General features: G+C 40.9%; 2 protein-coding genes across 5 annotated transcripts in view; both read right to left on the bottom strand.

The window, feature by feature from the left end:
- fam20cl (family with sequence similarity 20 member C, like) overlaps nucleotides 1–24,456 on the bottom strand; it is a gene marked incomplete at its 3' end in the record, with an annotated part of 36,535 nt that overhangs the window by 1,017 nt on the left and 11,062 nt on the right. The window lies entirely within an intron of this gene.
- dnhd1 (dynein heavy chain domain 1) lies at nucleotides 29–24,456 on the bottom strand. 4 transcript variants are annotated; one of them, XM_082537041.1, is made up of 44 exons: nucleotides 24,392–24,456; nucleotides 23,248–23,672; nucleotides 22,847–23,044; nucleotides 22,537–22,740; nucleotides 22,321–22,431; nucleotides 22,084–22,240; nucleotides 21,735–21,986; nucleotides 21,330–21,473; nucleotides 19,684–19,789; nucleotides 19,329–19,537; nucleotides 18,991–19,234; nucleotides 18,587–18,744; nucleotides 17,936–18,061; nucleotides 17,528–17,804; nucleotides 17,283–17,410; nucleotides 16,444–16,642; nucleotides 16,263–16,354; nucleotides 15,911–16,118; nucleotides 15,659–15,784; nucleotides 15,443–15,540; nucleotides 12,255–15,348; nucleotides 12,059–12,164; nucleotides 11,768–11,927; nucleotides 11,390–11,672; nucleotides 9,892–11,284; nucleotides 9,492–9,597; nucleotides 9,220–9,328; nucleotides 8,937–9,123; nucleotides 8,503–8,605; nucleotides 8,076–8,204; nucleotides 7,697–7,888; nucleotides 7,071–7,490; nucleotides 6,543–6,966; nucleotides 5,391–5,489; nucleotides 5,132–5,308; nucleotides 4,758–4,936; nucleotides 3,386–4,378; nucleotides 3,133–3,307; nucleotides 2,954–3,028; nucleotides 2,241–2,457; nucleotides 2,029–2,120; nucleotides 1,803–1,952; nucleotides 948–1,558; nucleotides 29–850 (listed from the first exon to the last, which is right to left on the bottom strand). In XM_082537041.1, exons 2-44 carry the CDS (start codon nucleotides 23,616–23,618, stop codon nucleotides 422–424), a joined length of 13,311 nt encoding a protein of 4,436 aa, XP_082393167.1. In that variant the 5' UTR covers nucleotides 23,619–23,672; nucleotides 24,392–24,456; the 3' UTR covers nucleotides 29–421. The 4 variants fall into 4 exon arrangements, with proteins under 4 accessions (XP_082393167.1, XP_082393169.1, XP_082393168.1 ...); XM_082537043.1 differs by having other exon boundaries at nucleotides 21,351–21,473; XM_082537042.1 differs by lacking the exon at nucleotides 24,392–24,456 and adding an exon at nucleotides 24,253–24,290.

Below are 24,456 nucleotides of genomic sequence, written 5' to 3'. Positions count from 1 at the left end.
AAAGTAAAAGAAAGGATTTGCTTAGTAATCGGTAACCAAACCTGAAACATTTTACATGTTGCATACATATAAATATTCTGGCATAAACATCTTTATGCTTACGGCTACTGTGTGTACTTTTGTGCGTCTGCCATCTACAGATTGAGTCACATTTTATTCAGAAAAGTACATTCAACTATTTTAGGGAATGTCATCCAAAAGAAGAGAAGACAGTGTGGAGCTGAAATAATCACTTTATAGAAGTTTGTTAAATTCTTTCTTTTTTTCAGAACAAGAATGACGAGACATGAAAGTGGATTTATAAATTTATTTGAAGGTTCACATAAAATCACAGGAGCATCAGTCCTCATGACATACTGTATACTACAATCTTTGCATCATTTCATTTAACAATCACAGCAGATAAGGCAGCTGAGTACAGTCAGAGTCTACTCACTAGTCTCACCCTTCTCAAACTACACAGAAGAGGATCTAGATTGGTATGAAGGGGGACTTTTGTGATAATGTTAACATCAGCCAGTCCTGAGCTTCCACTCTCCAACCCTTCGTCCAGATAGAGTGGGCAGTGGTAGATTGGTACCTGAGGGGTAGTTAAGGAAACGACGGCTGCACAGTGAACATTCCTGTTATCCATTAAATATGAACTTTTGCAGGGGGCTGTATCATGGGAACTGTTTGTGCTCCTGACTTGAGCTTTAACACAAAGAAGTGGTACTGAGCAAGACTGAGGAGAGACAGTGTCCTGTAGGACTTGCAGTTGTGTATCCCATGATGCCCCTTTAAGTTCCAGGCCACACAAATACACAGAATCCAGAGGAAGTGAGATGGGGTATGTGCTGTAAGACAGAACCTGTGTGGACAAGAACATCAGAGCTTATTATCCTTACTAACATGTTTAGTGGTAAGGAAATAAGTGTTTACTATAATTTTTAATTTGAATGCTTTACCTGGAACTGTAGAATTATATCAGTGATATATTTACGATATACTTGAGCAGCCTCTCTCATCATTGCCACCAGCAGGCCTCTGGCGTTTTTAAAAGCAGATAGTCGATAAGCACCAGGTGGATCTGAAGCATCATGGTGCCACAGATATGCACTGAGCAACTCTGCCCTCCTCTCCAAGCCAGACAAGTCAGTGAGCTTGAGGAGGGACGCGAAGGTCAGCGAATACTGAACAGGCTGCTGCAGCTGTGAGAGGAGCAAGGATACCGAGTCAATGAGATCATCCCACTCAGCTTGGAGGAAGTCACGCACAGGACCACGAGGAAGAGCTCCTGCACTTTCATTCTTGCTTGTGAGGTAGCGCTTCAGACCCTCCAGTCTGACTCTGGCATCACTGAACGCTGGCAGCGTAGCAAGCTGCTTTTCTTTGGTGCTAAAACGCCTTACTGATCGAAGGGGAGTTTGCGAGGTCCGCAGTAACATGGTCATGTTGTAGCTGGTGATCTTGATTATCTCAGTCGTTATGTCAGCATTAAAGCCCAGCACCACGGGCTCGCTGATGTTTGCTGATTCCCAAAGACCCTGCTCCACGACCTGCAGCTGTCCAGACAAATCTGAGGGCATAAAACATCCCAAATCTATTTTACAGAGAGCAGCCAACAGAAAAGCATTCTCACACACACACACGTACACAAACACACAAAAACACACACACACACACCAGCTCTAAGTCTGGAATTCAGTCTCATTTTGGTGCAGTATTGATGCACCAGTGTTCTGAGAGCTTTAAAGAAAAAATTGAACCATTTCTCGTCAACAGTGAATGTTAGTTAAATTGGTAGAAAAATGTCCAGTTACCAGAGTGACCAGAACTTCTGACAAGTTTCGAAAGGATGTGCGGTCCGCTGTTCAAGTGACGTGAAGCTGTAGTGAAGCAGGTCTTGGCAATGTCCTCCAACACCTCCAAATCTGCAGAGTCTGTCACATGGCCACCATACACTAGACTGACTACGAATGGAAAGCAAAAGTTAATTAATCGAACAGTAACTGAATTAGGGTGTTTTATATTTTCATATTGCTTCACCTGCTAAATATTGCAAAACCTTAGTCTTGTCATGGCACAGATGGGCAACATGAATATATGCATCCACTAAAGCATGAAGGTCCTCCTGACTCCTTCAAAAAAACAAGAAGAAAATGTATACATTTATTTAGATTATAAATCTTTAAACATCATACAACAACCTCTACCTCTTCATCATAAACAATTTATACAATGCATATTTACTTCCTTACCAGTGATAGATTCTTCCCTGGCCTAAATACTTGTAGGTCTGTCGCTGCACCAAGACAGAGTGAAAGATAGCGCAGCGGAGGAGTGACTTGTTGTCAGCCATGATACCCAACTGTGGCTGACTGATGGATGCCACCTGTCGCAAAGAACAGCTCAGCTCCTCCTTCAGATCCCAGGAAGAGTCACAGACCAGATGCAGAGCACACATTCGCACTGACGCTGTTTAAAAATAAAGACAGTCATTTCAATCATTATGATTATTACAACAAGAGCAAAACTGGAGTAGCTGTTTTTCTGAAAGCACATTTATAACACACATTTCCAGCACGCCAGCCAATATTACTCACACGAGCATAGGAGAAACAAAATGTGTAAGTGCCCCACTGCTGACCTACATAAAGCACTCTGTCACTAAAAACAAACCATGACATGGTCTGTGCAAAAGCTTCACTTTAGGAATCTTTCACATATACCTGTGAAAAATAGCTCTCCTTACACTGTAAAAGGTTGGAAGTGTACTAAAGTACAGAGTTACATGTTAATCTTCAAGCTGAATGGACCAACAGTGATGCTACTTTTAACAGTTGTTCGCTGTCATGACAAAAGTATGCTTCAGTACAACAAGATCTTCATTTCATAAATTAGGGTCACATTTAGAGTAAAATAGAACAGATGGAAATAAATATTTGAAAAAGCAGCAACATAATAGATCTACCTGGTATGAGGTGTGATGTGTTTTCTTGAGTTATAAACCACAATCGGAAGCTGGGGTGAATCAGACAAGGCTTCTCTGTTTAATAGGATGAGGCACATAAGTAGGCGGAAGAATCCACAAACATAAAGACTGGACAAGTTCTATAAATACATTTAAACTGATTTTGATTTACCCCCTACCTTTGACTGAGGAGATTAAATGACTGAGTTTAGCCACTACGTCATCATCCAGTTGTTCGAACAGATGACTGTTGTTAAACACCAACCAGTGGCCATCATTAGCAGCTTTGTCCAGCATTGAAAGGAAGAGATTTCTGTCACAGAGAGCCCAAAAGGAAAGGACTTTCACCTGAATCTAAAGCATAGGAAGAAATGCATCAAGCACTGTATTACAGGAGTAACTCTATAATGGCAGAAAAAACTGTGCTGTCACCTCTTTTTTTCCTGGTACACATTTGGCCAACTGGTTTATTAAACAAAGAGGCTCAATGCTTATCTGCATATCTCTATTTGGATTGGGCAATGTAAGAATGATGGGCTCCTTATGTTTGACCAAATATAGTGAGCATGCCTCTGGGTTCCCAACGAGAGGGGCTTCAGTCTCTGTTTTCTTTTGAGGCAGGCAGAGTTGACAGGCATTTATGGCATCTGCTAGTCCCTCCAGACAGTCGGGGATCATGGTCTTCCAGAGGAGAGCCCGCTGCAGCAAAGAGAGATGGCAGTGAGAACGACAGGGAACGGGCCCTAACACTGTAGAGGAAGGAAAGTGAAGGTACTCCTGCCATTGCTTCGGGGAAGCACAGAGTGAGGCAATTAGGCCTCTGAATGAAGGAATCTTTTCCAAGCGAAGTAGCTCTGAGTGGATAAGTGGGGAAATCCAGCTGGGAAGATCAGCGATGGAGGATGGTGAATCAGTCCCAGGATGCTGTGTGTCTCCAAGGCCTATGAGGAAGGCCAACCTCTCACCCTCAGAGCACAGCTGGTTGTGCTGGAGCAGGGCTAAAGACACAAGCAGCTTCAGAACAGCAGCATGGGTCTTGAAAAGACAAGGCCTGTATTGTACCAGCACTTTGACTACCATCGTGTTTATCAACTCTTGTATTATGCTCCCTGGAACTTTCCCTATTATCCTGTCCTCCCCAGTGAAAGCTTCTTGCATCACAGTCATGAAGCCATGTAGGGAGAAATAATAGGCAGGGGAAAGACTGGACACAGCCTGCAGGGTCTGGTAGAGAGCGGCACCCAGCCTCACGAAGTGGCGAGGCACTGCCAGCAGGGACTCATGGTGCTCCAGCTGCTCCCTCAGCTGCTTCATCTCATCCTGCAGCTTCTTCGTCACTTCTTGACAAACTTTTACACGGGGAAGAAAATCCGGGTCTTGCAGCAGGACAGTGTTAGACTGCAGGATGTAACCCATTAGAGCGTCCTAAGATGAGAATCAGAAATAACTATTAAAATTTAACATAAAACTTTTAGGTAAGACTTAAAGCTGACACTGCAGTTTGACTGAAAAAAAATACAACCAACCCTAAAAAATTCAGGACACAACTGGTACAAAGTACAATACCATTGATAAAATGGACAATAAAAGTCAGGTCAAAATATTCTGCATGAATGTCTTCAGCTTATAACATGAACATGACATGATATAAAATGCCCAATTTTCAGAAGAACTACAGCATAAGCAAGCTCCTTATATGACCATGATGGATTGGGTTTTAAACTACTTTACATTCAGTGCTGTTTTGTTTAACACAAGGTAAGTCACTTGACATCAGTATGATGCAAAAGGCTGGTCTAGTCACCTCCTCTGTGGCCAGTTTCTCCCGCAGCTCCTGTTTGTAATTCTGGAATTGCAAGTGTTGAATCAGCAGCTCTTTACACTCAGCCTGCAGCAGCTGTGTCAGCATCAGCTCTGGGATGTCTTCTGAGCTCAGAGAAAGGTCAACCACACGTACCCGAGCCAAGATAGATGGATGGATCCCTACAGCACAAGAACAAGACAACTACTAACTAAACGTTTTCCAGAGAATTTCCAGAAGAGGATCTAGTTTACCTAGTCTCTACATTAACATTTGGTGTTAACCAAGACAAATGTCATTTATTTTACTTGCTCTACAAATAAAATCAGGAATGAAATCTGGTGTAAAGTTAAATTGTCGCCACTAATCAAACTAACCACTGTTAAGTAGTCTAATCGGCAGACATGTGCTGAGGAAGAGGCAAAACTCAGGATGGACCATCTGAATAGGTTGATTTAATCCTGGAAAGTAACATCCAGCAGGACGTGACAACTTGGCCAGGAACTGAAGATTGGGGATTGCACGCTCCACATGAGTAACCAGTACTCTCAAACCTACAAAACAAAAGATTAAAAATGATTATTATTGTGAAAAAAAACAGACTATCAACCTTTACTTGTATTTTTCTTATGTCACCTCTCTCAGCAGCCTGGTCCAGCTTGTGCACCAGTTCCACGTCATCTCCACAAATTACCATCCCAAAATCTATTTCTTCCTCAAGTTTTGTGTTCTTTCCTGTTGAGTAGATATTTATCATACACTGGTCCAATACAATTCAGTCTTACATGGAGTTGTGTGATTTAAAAATCATAAAAACGGTCTTTGTATAGAAATAAAAAGGGTAACAAGCATGCAGTGGATAAAAAAAATCAGCCACAGCAATCAAACCACTAACAGGTGAAGTGACTAACTTTGCTTATCTTGTGTCACCTATGAAGGGTGCATATTAGGCAGAAAGTAAACAGTCAATTCTTAAAACTGATGTGTCAGAAGTATAAAAACATGCATGTGTTACATTGTAACAAACAAACTGTGATGGCTAGATAAAAGTCTCCAGAAAAGCAAGTCTTGTGGGATGTTCACTCTACACACAACTTCCTGTTTGCTATTTCATATCAATGTATCCATGTTGATCCTTGTAGACAAGCATCTACACTAAACATGATTGTTGGAACTAAACAATAGAACATGAGCAGAAGGGCTGGTCTGATGAATACCATTTACCATCTGGGGATGAGATGGCAGCATATTGAAATAAAAGAAGGTAGCAGGCCAGTAGAGTCTCTGCCTTCTCTGTGCAGTGCTGGAAGAGCTGATATTGCATTCATGCAGATACTACTTTTGCACATTCTACCTACATAAACACTGTTTACACCATGTACACCCTTTCATGGCGACAGTCTTTCCTATTGCCTCTTTCAGCGTACACATACAAAATGCAACACTTCAACAACTTCAACTTTGATGAATGTCCCAAAAGTGTTCAAGGTCTTGACTCATCCAATCTGATCAAACATCTGTGGGATTTGTTAGAACAGCAAGTACAATTCATGGAGGTCATATCTCACACGTTACACAATCTAATGGTCTTCTGCAAAGAAGCTAACGGATAATAGCACAGCACAACTTCAGAGGTTTTGTGGTGTTCATGCCTACATGAATCAGTCCTGTTTTAACTGACAAAGGGGAACCTACAAAATAATAGTTGGTTTTAATGGTTTCATGTTGTGGTTGGTCCAAGTAAATGCTACATGTGTAATTAATCATTTTGAAAATGTAGGCACATACCTGGGATGAGACTATTTGGAAAATTCATCTCCAGATGTTGCTGGCTGTCTACTAGTAGAGGCCAATGCTGGATGTAGGTACTTCTGTATCCACACAGCAACAGCTTAACCATCAGCCTGGCAGAGAGAGTGTCTTCAGTTTGCCACTCATTCATCCCTAATGCCTGACCCAAAGGCAACTGCAATCTCTCAGTTACAGGGATGGGAAAACCAGGAGATAAGGAACCAGGTACAGTGTCTAACTGTGTAAACAGAGAGGTTCTGGGGTCGTTGGGGTTTATGTCGATGCTTCCTGTCTGGCACAGAGTCTGCCACTTGCGCAGCAGTTCTGTGCGTGTATCAGGTCCAAAAGGGCCTAAATACGAGACGGTTGCAGCCAAGAGGAGGGCGTCTCCTGGCACGTTTTGATTACGTACCTCTGTATCCTGGGCAGAAAACAGAGAAAAAATAATTTTCAATAAAGAAACATTCAAAAGTAAGTATGTTAAATGTGATATGTTAAAAGTGATGCACAATGTTTGCGAATTACCTGAGCAACAGCCCTCCAAACTTTGCCATATGTCTCACTCTGCCCAGCACATGCAGAAGCTTCTTGCTCTGCACTTTCAGCTTTGTGTAGCAGCATCAGTTGTTCCATTAGGTCATTTTGAACACACTGCAGATGAAGCTCAGTGGCCTCCAGTGAGCTGTATACCTCCTGCTTGCGCTGCTCGGCTCGATTCAACCGACTTCTCGTCTCTGCAGCCTGAACCTCCAACTGCTGCTTTAGGAACACTCGCTGCTGAACACAGCAGTACTCATACACAGCCTGGACCCATCGACAGAGGGATTCGCAGGCCTTACTGACCTCTCGCACAGCCTCAGGCACAAACTGGGGACTGTGAACTATCTGCCCAAGCTGTTGCAGCTGTTCATTTGTCAGGTTGTAGCGGTCAAAATATTCCAGTTCCTGCACAAGGAGACGTTAGTAAGACAGTAAGTTTAAAGCCTCAAAGCTACATTGACAAAGAAACTGGAACATAACTACACAAACTGATAAATGATGGCACAACTTCAGATTTATCTTTACCCTACTTATGACATGCTATTTAATTCACTGACCACTGCAATCAATGAAATCTGTAACAAATTTGCTGCAAGACATTTTTTTCCCACCTGGAAAAAGTCTGCTTGGGAAAGAAGTTGTTTAGCACTTTCCCAACCCGGTGGATGACTAAACAGCAAACAAATAGCATCCATGACTTGCACAACTCCCACAGGTGGGTCTCTGTAGTGGCGCACCTCCTCCACATCCGATGGATCCAAACACTTAAGAATCTGAAGGCCTGACAAGAATGCAGGTTTTATCTGGGGGAAAAAATTACATGTGAACCTAAAGCTCATTTTTGTGTAACAGTACTATTAAATGTTCCCAGTTTTTTCTGTCAAACTACCTCGAATGAATAAAAAGGTATTTTATAATGGGCGAAGAAATGCTTTCAGTTATTTCAAGGATTTAGAGCTACTTATTGTAACAAAAAGAAAACAAGTTGACCTGTTTTTGAGCCTGATTAATCTGCTCTTCCAGGTAACACAGTTGCTGGTCCTCTGCAGCGCACTTCTCACAGGCTTCCTCAAACAGTTTCTTATGATCTTCTACTGCTTGAAGGAGCTCTTTCTCACGCTACAGGACAGAGAGGATGGAAGCGTGGCGTGTATGTAGTTAAACAAATCATTTTTTGCTGCAGACGTGCTATAAACCGAATGCTGCTTATTTAAACTGAAATATTAGCTGAGGCTACTTTAGCATAACGTGTTCTTTAAAACTACATTTTTCCCTGATGTGTAGTATGTTCTACATAAGCATTTGAAGTGTGATGAACACACATATCTTTTAAATAACTTTTCAATGTGAATAACCTTGTGTAGTAGACAGGCAGACCAACAACTAAAACAGTACATGCTAAAGTTCTCCACTTTACCTGGTCTGTTTCAGAAACCATCTTCTGCACACTTATTAAGTGCTCTTTACGCTGCATGGATATGTTGTTCACTGCATCCAAACGAGACACAGCAGCAGCGATTCTAAAAAAAAAAATATATATATATATATATATATATATAAATATTATTGTGGACAAACATGGTCATTTCTGTTTAAAACATAATAGGATGTTAGCCTGCTGGTTTTGGTTACTGTGATTAATGTAGCTGTGTGACATTTTGTAGAGGATGTAGTCTGTGGTACAGTTGTGCTATAAAGTTGTGCTTTTTGTACCAACTATAATTTGGCTTTAACAGGAAAAAAGGTGCTCACAGAAATATTTTCACAAATGTGTTGTTATATGTGCAGCAGGATATCAAACAATGGAGATAAAGGAAGGAAAAGAGGGAAACCTCCTGGTCTCAGAGGTACCTGTTGGCTTTGTCCTGGCACTGCTTGTGCAGGAGGCTGCAGAGGTAACCAAAGTGGGCAATGAATTCCATATAAGTCTGAGGACTGAAAGGCTGATTTCTTAGAAGGACAGAAGCATACTGGAATGCAGACCGATGGATCCCTGCCATAGCCACAGACAGGCTGGCCTCTGAGCTTCCTCGAACCACTTAATAAAAAGAAAAGGACAAAGGTAATGTCTCGCTACAGTCGAGAGAAAAACAAAAAACAAGGGGTTTAGATTAATCCTGATGTTGTGTCTCACAAGGGCTTGTTTTGAGGCACTGAACAGCAACTTCCACCAAAGACTGGTTAGACCACGGCTGGTACACCTCAACACAACAGCTGTGCCTGAGGGCCTTGGCCATTTGTCCCTGTACAACAAATAATGTGCAAATTAAATTAGGAATAAACCCTGAGCCAATTTGTAAAGTTGTTAGCTCTTTTGGCCACACTGCAGACTTTCAAAAGTAGTTTAGTATTTGAGTTGTTTTTTTGGTATGAAATAAATGCATAGGTTTCAATAAAAATACTTACAACCCAGCTTTGTGCTTCATTTTTGGAAGGTATGTCAGTGCTTTCTGACATGCTGTATGGCATTAGCAGGAATATGTGGATATTTCTGTGGACTTGACTCAAACGCCTTTGTTAAAAAAGAAAAACAGTACATCTGGTTTAAATGTTTTCACACATTGGCTTTAAAACTGACTGCAAAATATTTTTTCCAATATATCCCTTCTTAAAAATGTTTTTTCCAAATCTACAGTATAACTGAATGTTACATAAACATATACCATCACTTTACATACTGTATTTAAGTACGTTTAAATTGACACTGACTATACCAAACGTATTTAGGTCTGTTTTGGGAGAGTTATGTGGTGATAATCTATCTCTCAACATGATGAGCATTAGATCAGCTACTTTTTCCTCTTACTTCTCAAACATCCAGTTGTCCATAAGATATCTTCGTGAGTATTTTGCTGCAGTCATTCTGGAAACAAGGTCCCTCAGCTCTTCGTCGGTGAAGAGTGCCGGACAGGCACCGTGAGCCATCAATACCAGTAATTCTTCTCTGACAGACTGGCTGATTTCCTCATGGACCAGTATGATGACACTGATTCCATCCGACCTAGTCTTATTCCCAGCTTCTTTCAGGATTTCATGAAGATTATTTTGATTACCAGCATGTATCTCCAATAACTCATAGCCTGTAAGGTGGGCAGCTAAACAGACAGTGGTTTTGCGGCCTGTGCCCCTATCTGAGCCAATCAGCACTCCATGACCTCGAGGTAGCAGCAAAGCCCTGATAATGTGTAACAACTGACTCACCCTCTGTCTGTGTAAAATGTATTTGGTTGTGATGCTGCAGTCAGGTCCTTCACCTTCTTCTTTTCCGTCCGTAAGTACACACAGCTTTTGCACTAGCGTATCAAGGTCTTGCTCCTGATAAGAAGGGCTAAATTTAAAATATTGTTTTATCGACTTCAGGGCCTCAGAGAGATCAGGACCAAATGCAAGTTGTGCCATCGTGTCTTCCAAATACTGAAGAATCTGTGGTTGCTGAAAGATGTTTTCAGGCTTAGTTAATGCGCTGTGCAATTGGCTTTGCTGGTTTAGATCTTTAGGCAGATCTACAGGGTCTGTATTTTCACCTGCTGGCTGACTGTCCCCATTGATTTCATTAGCCAGTTTCATTCCATAGTGTGTTGCTGCTGTCTTGGCTATGAGTGACACAACAGTTTTCCTATCATCCTCTGAGCACAACCTGTCACTGAAAGTACGCATGCACTCGTGCATCCACACCTGTACTATGTTGAGAACCGATGCTGGAGGAAAGCCTGGTTGTGAAACCTCCTTGTTCTCCTTGTTTGAGATTACAGACCTCCATAGGTACATCCCCTGAAACACCTTCTGAAGATCATGATGGGAAAATATGAAATGAGGCCTCTGCACAGAGGGCTGAAATCTGTCACTTACTGCATGATACAGCTCATTAGTAGCAGTGACGATGGAAGATGACATATCCTCACCAATGTGCCTATTAAGTGGCATTTCACTGAGCCAGATTTTTAGCCAGGGAGAATAGATAGACATTAAAATGTCTGGGGATACGCCATCAAGCACAAAGATAGAAAACAGGCGTGAGAGCCGTGGGGATATAACACCGCTGTGGGAATGATCCAATCCGGATATACAGCATGCAGCCAGGTAGCTGATAGTTCCCGACTGTAACAACTCGGAGCTGTAGGTGTCAAATGTTAGAATCTCTCCTTTTGAAATACTCTGTCTTAGTGTCTCTAGAGCCATTGCAGACGTTCCAAAGACGTCTATGAACAAAAATGACAGGCATAATGACAACATAAAGATTCACACTGTACTAAATCTGGTTCAAACTGAATCACATAAATTCTGTTATAAATTTTGTTACTCACCACAGGGGGCTTCATGTAAATCATCAACAAACAAAAACAAGCGTGGCTGGTTTGCCATGAAGCCAGTAGTCTCTTTACAGTTCTTCTGGCATCTGATGCTTTTCAGTATAGTGTGCAAGTCTCTGGAGCTCAGAAGTGGACTGGCTGGTAGGTTAATGTGTGGCTTGTCAAAAGTCAGCACAGTTTGGCACAGTGTGGTTTTTCCAGAGCCAGGCTCTCCAGAAACCAAAACTGGCTGCTTTGCCTCCAACATGAGGTTCAGGAGATATGTGTATTTCCTGTACTATGAAAAACATTTGAGACACCTGTTAATATTCAGAAGCAGCGACAAATACTGTATGTATTCTAAGTATAGTAGGTGCAATGTTAAGTACAAACCATTGGAATGACAGAGCCTGTCGACAGCGTATTCGTGGGGCACATCTTAGTGTCGATACTAAAGAAGTGTTCATACACACTGACTTCATCAGGGACCACAATTTTGTATCTGCAAGTTAGGAGCACTTGGCGGGCTAATAAATCAAACTGTGGCCAGTGGCTAAATAAAAACAGAAATATATGAAGAACACTGGTTACAGAGAGAAATATCGACAGGCGGTAGTAGAACTCAGTATGTGTAAATATATAATGTGTGACCAAGTAAAAAAGTTTAATAAAAAAAAATCTTACAGAGAATGAAGGCGACCACCAAATCCCCAGATATAAGCCAGGAGAAAAATGTTTCTGCTGAGCTGCTCCTGCTTACTTTGGGCACCTGTGGCTGCTGGAGGCATATCTGGTAGAGGGGAAGGACATGACGTTTTTGTAAGGGTAACATAATTATGCCATGCTTACGGGGTTTTACATTTGTTACAAGTTATTTTACCTGTTGTGTCGATATGTGCCACTGACTCAGGTTTTTCTACTTCCTTTCCAAAATGTTGTAGGAGGGCATGCAGGATCCTGACAAATGACATGACTTCTTGCAGTCCGTGTGTGGGGGCTTTGCAAGATTTTCTTTCAGTGTGGATTGCAGAGGTTAAACTCCTTTGCCCAAGCAAATGAAGGGTGCTAGAGAAAAGATCTTCAGCCAAGTGATTCCACATTTTCACAATTCTGTGATCTAGTTTGTATTTAAAGGAGAGAGCATCTATTTCACTCTTCCACACAGACTTCCACAGATCATCTCCCGTGACATAAACAAGGCTGCAGCGGGTCACTGCAGAGGGGCTTGCATTGCATAGGTCAGTGACTTCCATAAGCAGCTTTAGTTTTGACTGAGACAACAATGTCTCACCTGACGACAGACCCAGAAAGGCATCCTGAGAACTGCACAGTGTGGTTAGGTAATCTAACCAGCCGGGCTGCCCCACAGGCTCCCCATCCATTACCAGCCACTTCACTACTACTGTCTCACCAGTTTTCTTCTCATTGTTACAGAGTTTAAAGCTTGCATGCTCACGCCTTCCTGCATCTCGCAGCACCTTTGCCAGAGCTCCATCTATCCATCCTCTCTTTTCACACAAGCAGCCAAATATCTCATCATGGGACATAGCGTTAGGAAATAAGACTAAAGTTTCAACAAAGCTCCAGTTTGAAAGAGATATCTTTTGATCTGCCTGGGGAGAGCCTGCATCAATCGTATTGTCCTTGTCAAAAACCAACTCCACTGTCTTAGTAGCCAGGCTATTCAGTGCTCCAGTCAGAGCAGTGTAACAGGTGCTCTTTCCGCTCCCGGGGGGCCCTATAAGCAAAACTGCCTGAGACAATTTCATGGTCTGGTAGAGTGTAAGAGCATTGCAAATGATGTCTGTGTCACAACAGAAGTGTTTTTGTTGTATTTCTTCTCTAAGTGCATCTTCAAGTTGGTTCTTTTCAGCTTCTTCAATAAATTGTTGGACAAGCGGAAACTGGCATGCTATAGGAAAAACGTCTTTGAAAAGCATGTAGAACTGTGAGGTGGCCTTCTTCTCGGGCAGCAGTACAGAAAGAATGGCTCTGACAATCGCTTCCTCTTCCATTAAACTTTGTACAACCATCAAATAACAACGGTGTGACTTTGGAGGCTTTTCAGTTTTCCTTCCGTCCTCCTCAAAAGGTTTGATAGGCTCATTTTGTGACGACATAAGATCAGTGTCGAGTGAATCTTTGGACTTTGAATTTTCTCGATCCCTTACAACCTGCTGCAAATGTCTTTCAGAAGCTGAGATGATCTTTTGCAGGATAACAAGAAAGCAGCTGTCATTGTCAGAGAAAAGATCAGGTAGACAATGGGACTCTTGAGCCAGGCTAATGAGGGACACCAGACGTTGACTTAACGACATGGCGTCTGAAAAACCAATGGAAGTTAGCATTACTTCTGCAATTATTCTGTAATCTGGACGTGTTAATGCGACAGATCTTGTAGCAAATCGCAGACTTTCAGGAACTCTAGATATATTTTCTTTTGATGAGATGGCAACACATCCATAGCTGAGACTGGCAGAAATGTGTTTTCCTGCAAGTGTCATGTGATATTCTGACTCAGCAGCATTTGTGAATCCCGCGACTCCATCTGAAATTTTCATCTCTGTCTCACAATTTAGCCTCTCCTTTTTATCTCTTCTTAACATGTTGAAGGACTGGTGTATGTCAACTAGATGCTGTCCTAGTATCGACAGATCACTGTGTGTTAGCAAGTCCACAGAGTTCAACACAAGCCATGCCCCTGCCTGAAGCGCCCCAACCAACATCCGCTGAATAACACGAGGCATCATGCTTGGATAACACTGTTTTAGGACAACCTGTCGCCCCAGCGCTTTTCCTAACTGGATCACAGTATTTTTCTTTCCAGACATGGAAGGGCCACCCACAGAACAACATCTGTAGGTTGTCAGAGCAATAAGAATCCCTAGTATTGCCCGGTCTGTGCAAGGTGTATGCACCATCTCCCACTCTCCTGGGCCAGAGTATTCAAAGCTGTACTGGACTTGATGGCCCAAAATATCCACAAAACATGCTGGATCATTATAATCCTCTGAGTTAATATAATATTTCATACAACTCAGCCATTCAAAAGATGACTCCCGCGCACACGGAACATCCATGAGTCGATGTAGTTGCTCTGCATGATTCATTGTAAGCTGCAGTAAAGCTCGCAGACACATCATTGTGTACTTGGAAACTTGAGTTCCAGTTTTAGATCCTGTGACTCCGTCTCTTATATAATGGCTAAGGTCTTTCAGCTTTGCGGCGATATGTGCCTTTATGGTGCTGAACTTCACTGAGCTCGATTCTTGGAAAGCTTGTAGAGCAACACTGCACCACATTGCCTTCTCCACCACCAGAAGGCACTCAAGAGGATATTCAGAAAGCAGGCCCAGCACAGCTACCGCACTGGGGAGCTGGTTGTCTCTAGCATTTGTGTCACTTGCTAAATTTTGACTGGATGGTTCGAGCTGTTTTCTCACAACAGCACACTGTGTCAGAAGCTGTACCATGGTCAACTTTAATTTTTTGTCAAAGTTACAAAACCACTTCAAAGCGTCTGCATTTGGTTCTAAAGGAGACTGAAAGGCAACGTGTTCTTGGAAGCTGCCAAAAATACCCAGCACCTTCATCTGCCTTTGGCACTCAGATATAGAATCACCATCTCTTTGTATTTCACAGTCAACTTCAAGCAAATGAACCCCTTTAAAGCTTTTTTGAACAAAGGGTTGAAATTCAAAAGGTGTTGGGTCCAAAGAGAGTATCTGCATCACTTCCCCTTCACTCAAAAACCAGAATCTGGGACACTCTTCACAGAGGTCATCAAGAAGATCTGACATTTGTTTTGAAATGACTTCCATTGCAGACAAACCATTAAGAAGAACCTGGCAAAGGCTATCACCACGAAATCTGTCATTTGTTTCAGTGGAAACTAAGTTTAACACACGGGGTTCGTTTGATATAGAGGCCATCATTTCCTCGAATGTCTCATCAACTGGTTGAAAATGCTTCAGCTATAAAAAAAGATTAAAAAAAAGATTAAAAAAAACATCATTAATCAAACACACTGACTTCACATTCATGACAGTTTAAGGCACAAGAACCTACCAGGTCCATTCTTTGAGTACGGAAAAATGTCCCACCAAGCACGTTGGTTAAGAAGGCCCACATTTGCTGATATCTTTCAAGTAAAGCAAGCAGCTTCTCTACAAATATTTGAAGGGAAAATAATTCTTACAAGTCTGTTTGAACTTTTTATGGACATTAAGATAAATTCTCTCTTAGTCTTTCAATTTTTAAAGATAAAATTAGTTGCCGCTTTACCAAGTTCTTGTAGTGTTTGAATCCAGTCCTCCAGCGGCAGCCTGAACTCAACACTGTATGGGGACTTTAACATTGTGGACAGCATCATCAAACTGGTCTCAATCTCAGCAAAGTGTACTCCCAGATCTGTGTGAGGAAACACAAAGCAAATGTAAGCAACATGTAAGCTGAATATACCAAATACACATTTCCTCCAAGCAGAGCAGCTAGAAGGTAATTCAAAAATAATGCTTGCAGTGACTTGAGCCTCACCTATAGTAAATCTAGGATCACTGGGGTGTTTCCTGTCAGTTAGCACATTGAGAAGGGCGCCTTCTGTGGTCTTCCCAGTGTGTTTGCACCGTGTTTCCACGCAAAGGGGAGCAAATACATCCAACTGAAAGAGTTTGCCTTCCCATCTGTGACAAAGCTTTTGGAAAGTTTGCTTCATGTCACACTCCCTTTGTGCACATCTGCAAATCTGACAAAATAAAAACACAGCGTCTTATGTCAGATTCGTATTGCGTGTTTTCAAAAGCAACTATTTCAGCAGACTGTTTGCCTGTTATTTCCCTTTAGCAGAACTGCCAAAGCTGCTCTAGTTAAAACCTCTCTCGTGTTCTACCTTGTCAATCAGATTCTGATGACTTTCAAGTTGTTGAGACATGAGATCAGCAACAGTCACATTCTTCTCTGATTTATATTTTAGGCCCAGGTCTGCACAAGAGAACATATATTTCAGTTCTATTACATTTACTGTGATTTTAGAAGTATGGAAGTGCTATAGCATAGGCACACTCTCTGACCTTCTAAAATGGCTCTCCAGTGTTTTCCTTTCAGTGTGGGGCTCTGTAGCTTGGCCAGGACTAAAAGCTGATGGCTTATGTTTTCCAGAGATCCTAAAATCTCCTGCAGCACTGCATCACTGGCAGGTATGGTGGTTGTTAAAGATTGAGCCTGCTCCTTCCACTCTGTAATTTTATCCTGGGCTTCAGAGACCACAACCTGACAGAAAAATGCATGTGTTATTTGTCTGTTGGCAATATTTATACCTCAGGGTTTGCTAGAATAACAAAACATTATTTATACATCTATACAGTTTAAATATCAGTAGATATAATTTATATAAGTACAATGCTTTATTTAATGACCTATTATAAAAATAGAAAAACATGTCTTTTAGAAATGTGGCACCACACTGGAATTTTTTAATTAATTAAGAAATTAATCAAGCATAAAATTCAACCACTAATTCTTCTGTTCAGGAATGCTAGCAAATAAGCGTAATTTGGCGTCTTGATCAAAAATAATAATTTGATTTACTATTTTTTACAGTTTTTTTGTAAAACAGCAGATTAAAAAATTCACATATAACATTAATTCTATTTTAGCAGTAAAAGTATCATTTTGATTAATGGGCTTGCACATACTGGTGGATTAACCAGTACAGAAGCATCAAAAATGATTTTAACCATTATGTACATTTAGCATAGCCTTACATGACTGTATCATGGGGTAACCTGTGATTGACATACCCCGTTGCAATTTTTTTGTACAAAGAAATAAATATGTCATCTCATTAACATGAGAGGCGGTTCTTGACTCTGAATATGTTTAACAGAGAAAAGGGTTGATTTCATGTTACCTCACTAAAAACCATTGGCTTCCATTCTTCCAGCCATGTAGTATAGACTGCTATCAGTTCCCACAAGTCTTTGCGGGCTATGACCTTCTGAACATCTGTGGTCAATACGGTGAGATCTATTGTATGTTCTAATAGGAAGCAGAATAGAGAGAATAAACATGCTATTTGTAAGCACCTGTTTGTTTAATCTTCACCAAACCAAACCTTTCAATCCTTCAAATATTCAAAATACAGCATCATCTCACCTCCCATCTGTTGACTGCTCCTACTAAGCAGGTCCAGCTTTGCACTGAGAGTGTTTACATGCATGCACATGTAGTTCAGTTTGGACATCATCTCTTTGGCATTTTGGCAAGGATCAAGGAAGGGTCCAGATGTAGAGTCAGAGACGATATTTTTAAGGTCACAGAACAGAAATGAGAACATCATGTCCACTGCTTTAGCCATTGAAGGATGATGGCGGCAAACAAGGTCGTCTGCTTCCTTCAACAGGGGAATAAAGCAATTCCACAAGTTCAGCATCTAAATATAAAACACAAACAGAAGCACGAGGCGTTACCTGAGCACACTCACATCCCATGTAAAGCCATGATACGCTTAATAATGTGGTTATTTATAGCGTATTTGCCATTTCTTTGCATTTGCTTTCAGACCTTTTCTTCCACAGTCAGCTCCGCCTCTGTCATATTCCTATAGTTCATGCAAATCGTGTTTTGAAGAGACTGAATGTACTCCAAATGTTTCTGTTTGTCAGGCAAGATCTTCACAAATTCCCTCACCTGTCAAAGGAAAAAATTTGATTTATAATTTTGCTTAGATTGCTTAGAATTTAACTACATACATACACAGACAGACAGACAGACAGACAGACAGACAGACAGACAGACAGACAGACAGACAGATAGATAGATAGATAGATAGATAGATAGATAGATAGATAGATAGATCGAGTAGTGAAGACTAGGGTTCTTCACTACTGTGTCTTCAAACAACAGCATGTACATCTTAATGCAGTAAGCATCACCTGGATAAAGGAATCTAAATTCAGAACACATTTACCCTTACAAAGCAGTCTTTGATGTAAATAATTTAGCTGAAGTCAAGAGACAAGACAAGCGGTGCCTCCAGAGGATGTCAATGTTCTGACCACCCTCCTTCTTTGGGTACACCACAAAAAAGTAGCCTAAAGTCTTTACCAAGGACTTTTTTTCCTCCTCACTTAAAAGACTATCTATCTGTTTTTCCTATATTTTATCACATTCTACACTTTTTTGCAAATAAGTAATTTTAAAAAGTTTCTGTACCCTAAGAGCATATTTTGAGAAGTCACGCAAGTCTTGAGGTGCTGTCTTGAGTTCAGCAGTAGCTCCCTCCAAATATGATATGAGGCTCTCTGACTCCTTCCTTATCTGCTCAACTAGTTGCTCTTGCACTTCCTCTTCGATGAACCTCAGCCGTTGCCCTGGAGAAACACAGGGAGAGATGAGGAGGGCATTTATTATGAAGAACAAAGTGTAAGTAATGAATTTATCTACCAAGGGCCAGGACATTAAAGCACTTCACGATTTTAAAAAGTCACTGAACAATTAGTTCCTCCTTCTTGAAGCTATGCTGAATTGACCAAACAAAAGGTCCTTGTATATGAAAGTATTTGAATCTTCAAGCTATACTCAAGATACAATTTCCATTTCATTCGATAAAGACATACCTAGAGCTTCCTTTGTGTGGGTGCAGTGGATGACGAACAGCTGATTGGAGGAAGAAAATGACGAGTCAGCTGCACTGATTCTTTCAGCCCAGTTGCGCACCTTCCTAATGTTCTCCTCGTACACTGACGCAGGCCGACCCCTCATGGATTCCAATGAGGCTCGACTCCACTGACAAGTAAACAAATGGATCTGTACCATCCATGCGTAGCTCTCATACAGCTGTTGGATCTCTAGTTCGGCTTCCTGTCCAGAGAAAAACAAAACACCTGTATAAATCTGATTGTTTGATTAATGCATTTAATACGGCTATTACTGGACTTGAAAGTGACAGTCTTGCCTGCATGATCTCAGACTGCTCCTTCTCAACTTCTTTTGTGATGTCATTGATGCTGATGTGCCACTCTAGCTGGCTTTTGGAGAGAGGAGAGTAGCAGCCATGCACCATGTTGCCTTGCACCACTGGAAAAGCAACTTTAGGCAGTGTCTGCCAGCAAGCTGACATGTCTCTCAGAATCTGACTAGTGTTCCCATCAGTGTTTTTGTCCACTGGGAATGAAAAAAAGAAAAAAAAAATCTGTGACACATTTAGACCAGGCCCAGGCACACTTTCACATCAGTACTGAGGGTTTACATCAGAAGGAGCTCATATAAAGGAAACAGGAGCCGTAACACTCCAATACAAAAGGTCATACCTGTATTTACAGAAGGGTTAATACAGCTGAAGTCATGGTCTAAATCCTGAGCAGAGATTAGCACATCTTTGCTGACCTCTAGGAAAAACCCGCAGTCATCACATTTCTACAAGTAATGAAAGCTGATGTGAGACAAACTCATGGCTGCTGCTTGACTAAACATAAAGAAAACACTGATGTGATTATACTATGCATAATTGTTTGATGTGAAGTAAATACAAGCAGACAGTCTCAAAGGCCAAATTTAAATCAGGCTTATTCACAGAACATAGAGTGAGAGAAACAATTATTTGACCCCCTGCTGACATTGAAGTTTGCTTATTCACAAAGAAATGAACAGTATGTAATTTTTATGGTAGTTTTATTTTAATGGAGAGAGACAGAATATCAACCTCAAAAAAATCCAGAAAAAAACAAATTCTATAAATGTTAAAATAATCTGTATGTTATTGAGCTAAATAACTATTTTCTGCCTTAAAACGCAGCCCTCATGGCACAAAGATTACAACCAATCAAAGCACACCACTTACATTCCTGTCATGGTCCTGCAGTCCTCCTGTGCTGGCTCATTCATTTCGTCTTGCTCGTCTCTGCAATTTCTATCTCTCCTTTCTCTGTGTGTGAGTGCATGTGTGTGTCTGTGTGAATGACTAACCACACCTTGTGTTTCAGTGGCAAGATTCTCCCCTGCTGCCTGCCCTCCAGGTCAGCGCAACTGAGTTGATTAATTCCCATGTTGGTAATCGTCTGATCAGTATTGATCAGCAGCCTTCATTTGTCGCCTGATCATTAGACTGGAAACAGAGAAGTTGGCTCACCTGCTCGTTCTTCTCTGCGTAATTTCAGAGTGAGTTACTGCGAGAGACAGAATTCCTGTGGAGAAATATTCTGCGGAGCTTAGGAATCAGTAACTGGAAATCCTTCTGTTGTCACATTCTGTTGTTGTCTCACTTTAATTCCACCGAGTCTGCATCTTGAATCTAATCAGTCCATTAGTTATGACAAATCCAACTGCATAGAACGGATTGGGCTATGCAATGTAAGATCTTGATTGAGAACCTCTTTTCTGCAGTCAAAACACTGAAGATGGGTCATTTCAACATAACAATGACTCGAAAACATACCACCAAGGCAACACTGAAGTGGCTAGCAAAAAGTACATTAAGATGATGGAGGGGCCTTGCCAGTCTCCAGACCCAATTTTGTAGAAAATCTGTTGGAGGAGCTGAATATTTGAGTTACCAAGCAGGTTTAAAAACCTAGAGGATTTAAAGAGTTTCTAAAATGAGGATAGGGCCAAAAGCCCTCCTGGTGACCAAGTAGAAGAAACGTGTTATCGTTGTTCTTCTTCACCAAGTACTAAGTTGCGTTTTAAGTGAGGATCGAATGTTTATTTTATTCAGTGACATGCAAATCAATTTATAACTTTTCTGTAATGTTTTTTGTCTCGATTTTGTATTAATATTCTGTCTCTCTCCATTAAAATGAAACAACCATAAAAATTAGAAACTGTTCATTTCTTTGGAAGTGACCAAACTTACAAATTCAGCAGAGCATCCAATAATTATTTCCCCTCTGTACATGATGATTGTCCTGCAGAAATGAAACTGCTCCTGTGTTTGCATCTGCTGAAACGTGTAAATTACCTGAATAATAGAGTCGCCTACAGTGAGAAGTGCTTGGCTCACTGCTTCTTTGAACAGATGTATTGGGGGCTCCACCGTCAGCTGATTATCAGCACTGAAACGCAGCTCGGTGTGGAAGAGAGAGCGCTTTGGCAGTTCCTTGCTCTAACGAATGACAATATACATAAAGTTAATTTCATTAAATATAACTTCATTGTCATTTTACTTCATCTAACACATCATCTATTACTTCATGCAGCAGTGGTGCTCCACAGTTATTGTAGGTTTATATCAGTAATTCTTCTGGTTATTGTTTGAGAACAGTAAACAATAAAAATACTGGGTGAAAGAGAAAAATAAAGACTTGTACAGCTAAAATCAACATTTTTTCCAACCACAAACAGTTAATAAGAGTTCATTTTCAACCTTTAAAAGATCGAGAAATGAAATAGCATCTTCTAGTATGACTGTCACGAGACTCTGCACAATCATCTGATGCACAAGAGCTGCAAAATTTCCCAATTTCTTCAAGGTGCTTTCAGACTGGGCCAACTCTTTCTTCAGCTTGCGCTGATGAGCCATGAGCAAATGTATGGGTTGTTGGAAGCTCTTTGGATCGTTAGCAAGTTTTAAGTGTAGCTGCAGCTCCTGGTGTTTCTTATAGCTGTCTTCTTTCACCTGAGGATATTAAATTGTCTTTAGAGATCATTTGATTAAAAAAAAGGCTTTGTTGTCTCTTATGATGAAACCATAAAAGTTGACTGTGGTGTAGTACCATATTTAGGGTGAGAGTGTGATACTGTGATAACTTCTCCAATATCTGCAGACACTCCTGATTCTTGCTTATCAGTATGTTCTTGAATTCCGTCAATGTGTGGCATTCACAGACATCCAGAGGCATCCAGTGTGTCTCTTTTAGTTCTTCAATTACTCTGTCAAAGATATTTTATTGTTGAAAATCTGAACCTGTCTCAAAGTTGAAAACTTTAGACTGTTGCTGGCTTTAACTCACCCTTTTAATAGATGCAGGGCATTCCTGAACTGAGGTACAGCTATGAGCAGCATGTCCTCCAGATTCTTTCTCCGGCGCTGAAAAATTCTCTTGCGCGTGTTTTGATGCCACCTGGGGAAAAAAACATACAATTCAAAGGAAACAATAAATGTAAAGAAAAAAGGAAATAGTTTATACACTGAGTTATGCAAAAGGTATAACATTAACATTTATTACCAGAAAAAAGCTTTCTGCAGTCTAAAGTCCCTGAAAAATGCAATTTTCTGCAAATCTGTCCACAGCACATACTGTCTATACCACTCTGCCAGACTGACAGTTCCACCAATACCCGTCTGGGTAACATGCAGGACAGTTTTAGAGGTGAAGACATAGTGCTCAGGACCAGCTTCACTGGGATGGACAACTCGCAGGTCATAGGGTCTAAAAACAAAGAGGACATGCGTCAGTGGATTTATGGTTTGACAAGGGAAGATTTACCAAACCATGAAACTCAACTCAAGTGTTAAATAATCTTTCTCATCTTTACCTGTAAGCATCCCCATCTACTGTTTTGAGGTAATAAATCTCATATTCTCCCAGGTCTCTTTTCTGAACCAAAATTTGAACAACTTCTGCGCCAGTGAGGGGAGATATACTTGGTTTGGTAGCCCTCCCATGTTTCAAGGTTGCTATCTTTTTATACTTGCAAGTTTTGGCTGTTTTTGATTCACCTTTTTCCTGAATACTGAAAAAATGAAACACAAGAAATTCATTTAGGAGTTTCTCTCATTTACAGGGAGTGTGACAACAATTTTATTTGTTGATGCTATAAATTATAACTATCTTTAACATAAATGCTATCTGGAATTACACTTACACCCAACAAATACTGCATTGAAAAGTATCACAAAAGCCAAAGTCTAATTATCTGTAAGTATTATTATGTACCTCTCTGTTGTCAACTGAGTAATTCTAACAGGGATTTCTGTCCCTAGTGTTGAAGCCATTAATTGAGGTCCTTCTTTCCATTTTTTGTTGCCTATGGCTATCCCAGGTCCTACTTTAGCAATAATATGAGGCAAGTCTGCCAATGACAAATGTCCATCAGAGTGGACATTTTTGAGGAGAGAGGAACAACTGAACAGGGGCTTGGCTGCAGAAGCTGATAAGACACGAAACGGCTCCGGGCACAGAGGTGGTAAAGTCACTTTAGGAGAGTGAGTCTTTTTCTTCGCCTTGTGACCAGGCCTAGCAACATCTTTACCACGGCTCTGAGACGATCCATCACGGGATCTTTCCTGTGAGGCGGCATCAAACATGCTGATCTCCAGGGAATACCATCAGCAGCTCTTGTGTGACTTACTCTGGAATTTCTGAGGAGAGGGACAAATAGGTAAATTTAGCCTGAATCACAAACTATACTGGCACAATATATAAACCCTGCATTTTTAACTAAGCTTTAAAACTGTAGACAGATGTACTGCATATGAAATTGTATGCCGATTGTAAGCAGCAAACACAATTTAAGGTAGTGAATAGCTTTAAAGTACTACTACTTATACTTCTTTCTAGTTAAACCAGTTCCACGTTCACACAGATGTTCATTCAAAGCTTTTCATTGAATAAATAAAAAAGAATGCTGCACACAATAGCAGGGGAATGATTGAGACGACACTACAATACGTTTAAAAAGTCGGACTTTCTAATAAAATTGAGGAAGTCTCTCAAATTTAAATCGAGTAAAATTACTGTCTAGTGCAAGTACATCCAACACAAACAAACACAAACAAAGAGACGCTTGGCTACAGTATATATTTCGCTGCCTTAGTCAGATCGTGCAGTTGAAAATGACATTTTATCCTTTTAAATAAGCATAAGGAGACGAGCCTCAAATAAGCTAGCAAGTTGCTAAACTTGTTATAAAAAGTTAACACATACTTTAGTAGTCCTTACCCAAGTTTAACGGACTTACAGTGAAGCTCAGCGTTTACACAACTAGAAAGCAGCGGGCGTTAGCTCCGAAGCTCAAAAAACGACTTTTAATAAACCAAATATTAAACTAAGAACTAACAAATACTTCGGCGAGTCTTACCTGTGAAGTTGTTACTACGAAGGCTCGTTGCCACGGTAACGTCCAGACGCTTACGCCGGTCTGCA

This window comes from Aulonocara stuartgranti, assembly GCF_965226115.1.
Source record: "Aulonocara stuartgranti genome assembly, chromosome: 6".
In the NCBI taxonomy this organism is placed as follows: Eukaryota; Metazoa; Chordata; class Actinopteri; order Cichliformes; family Cichlidae; genus Aulonocara; species Aulonocara stuartgranti.
The sequence above is the reverse complement of the archived record's forward strand: the minus strand, read 5'-3'. Positions and strand labels throughout refer to the sequence as shown.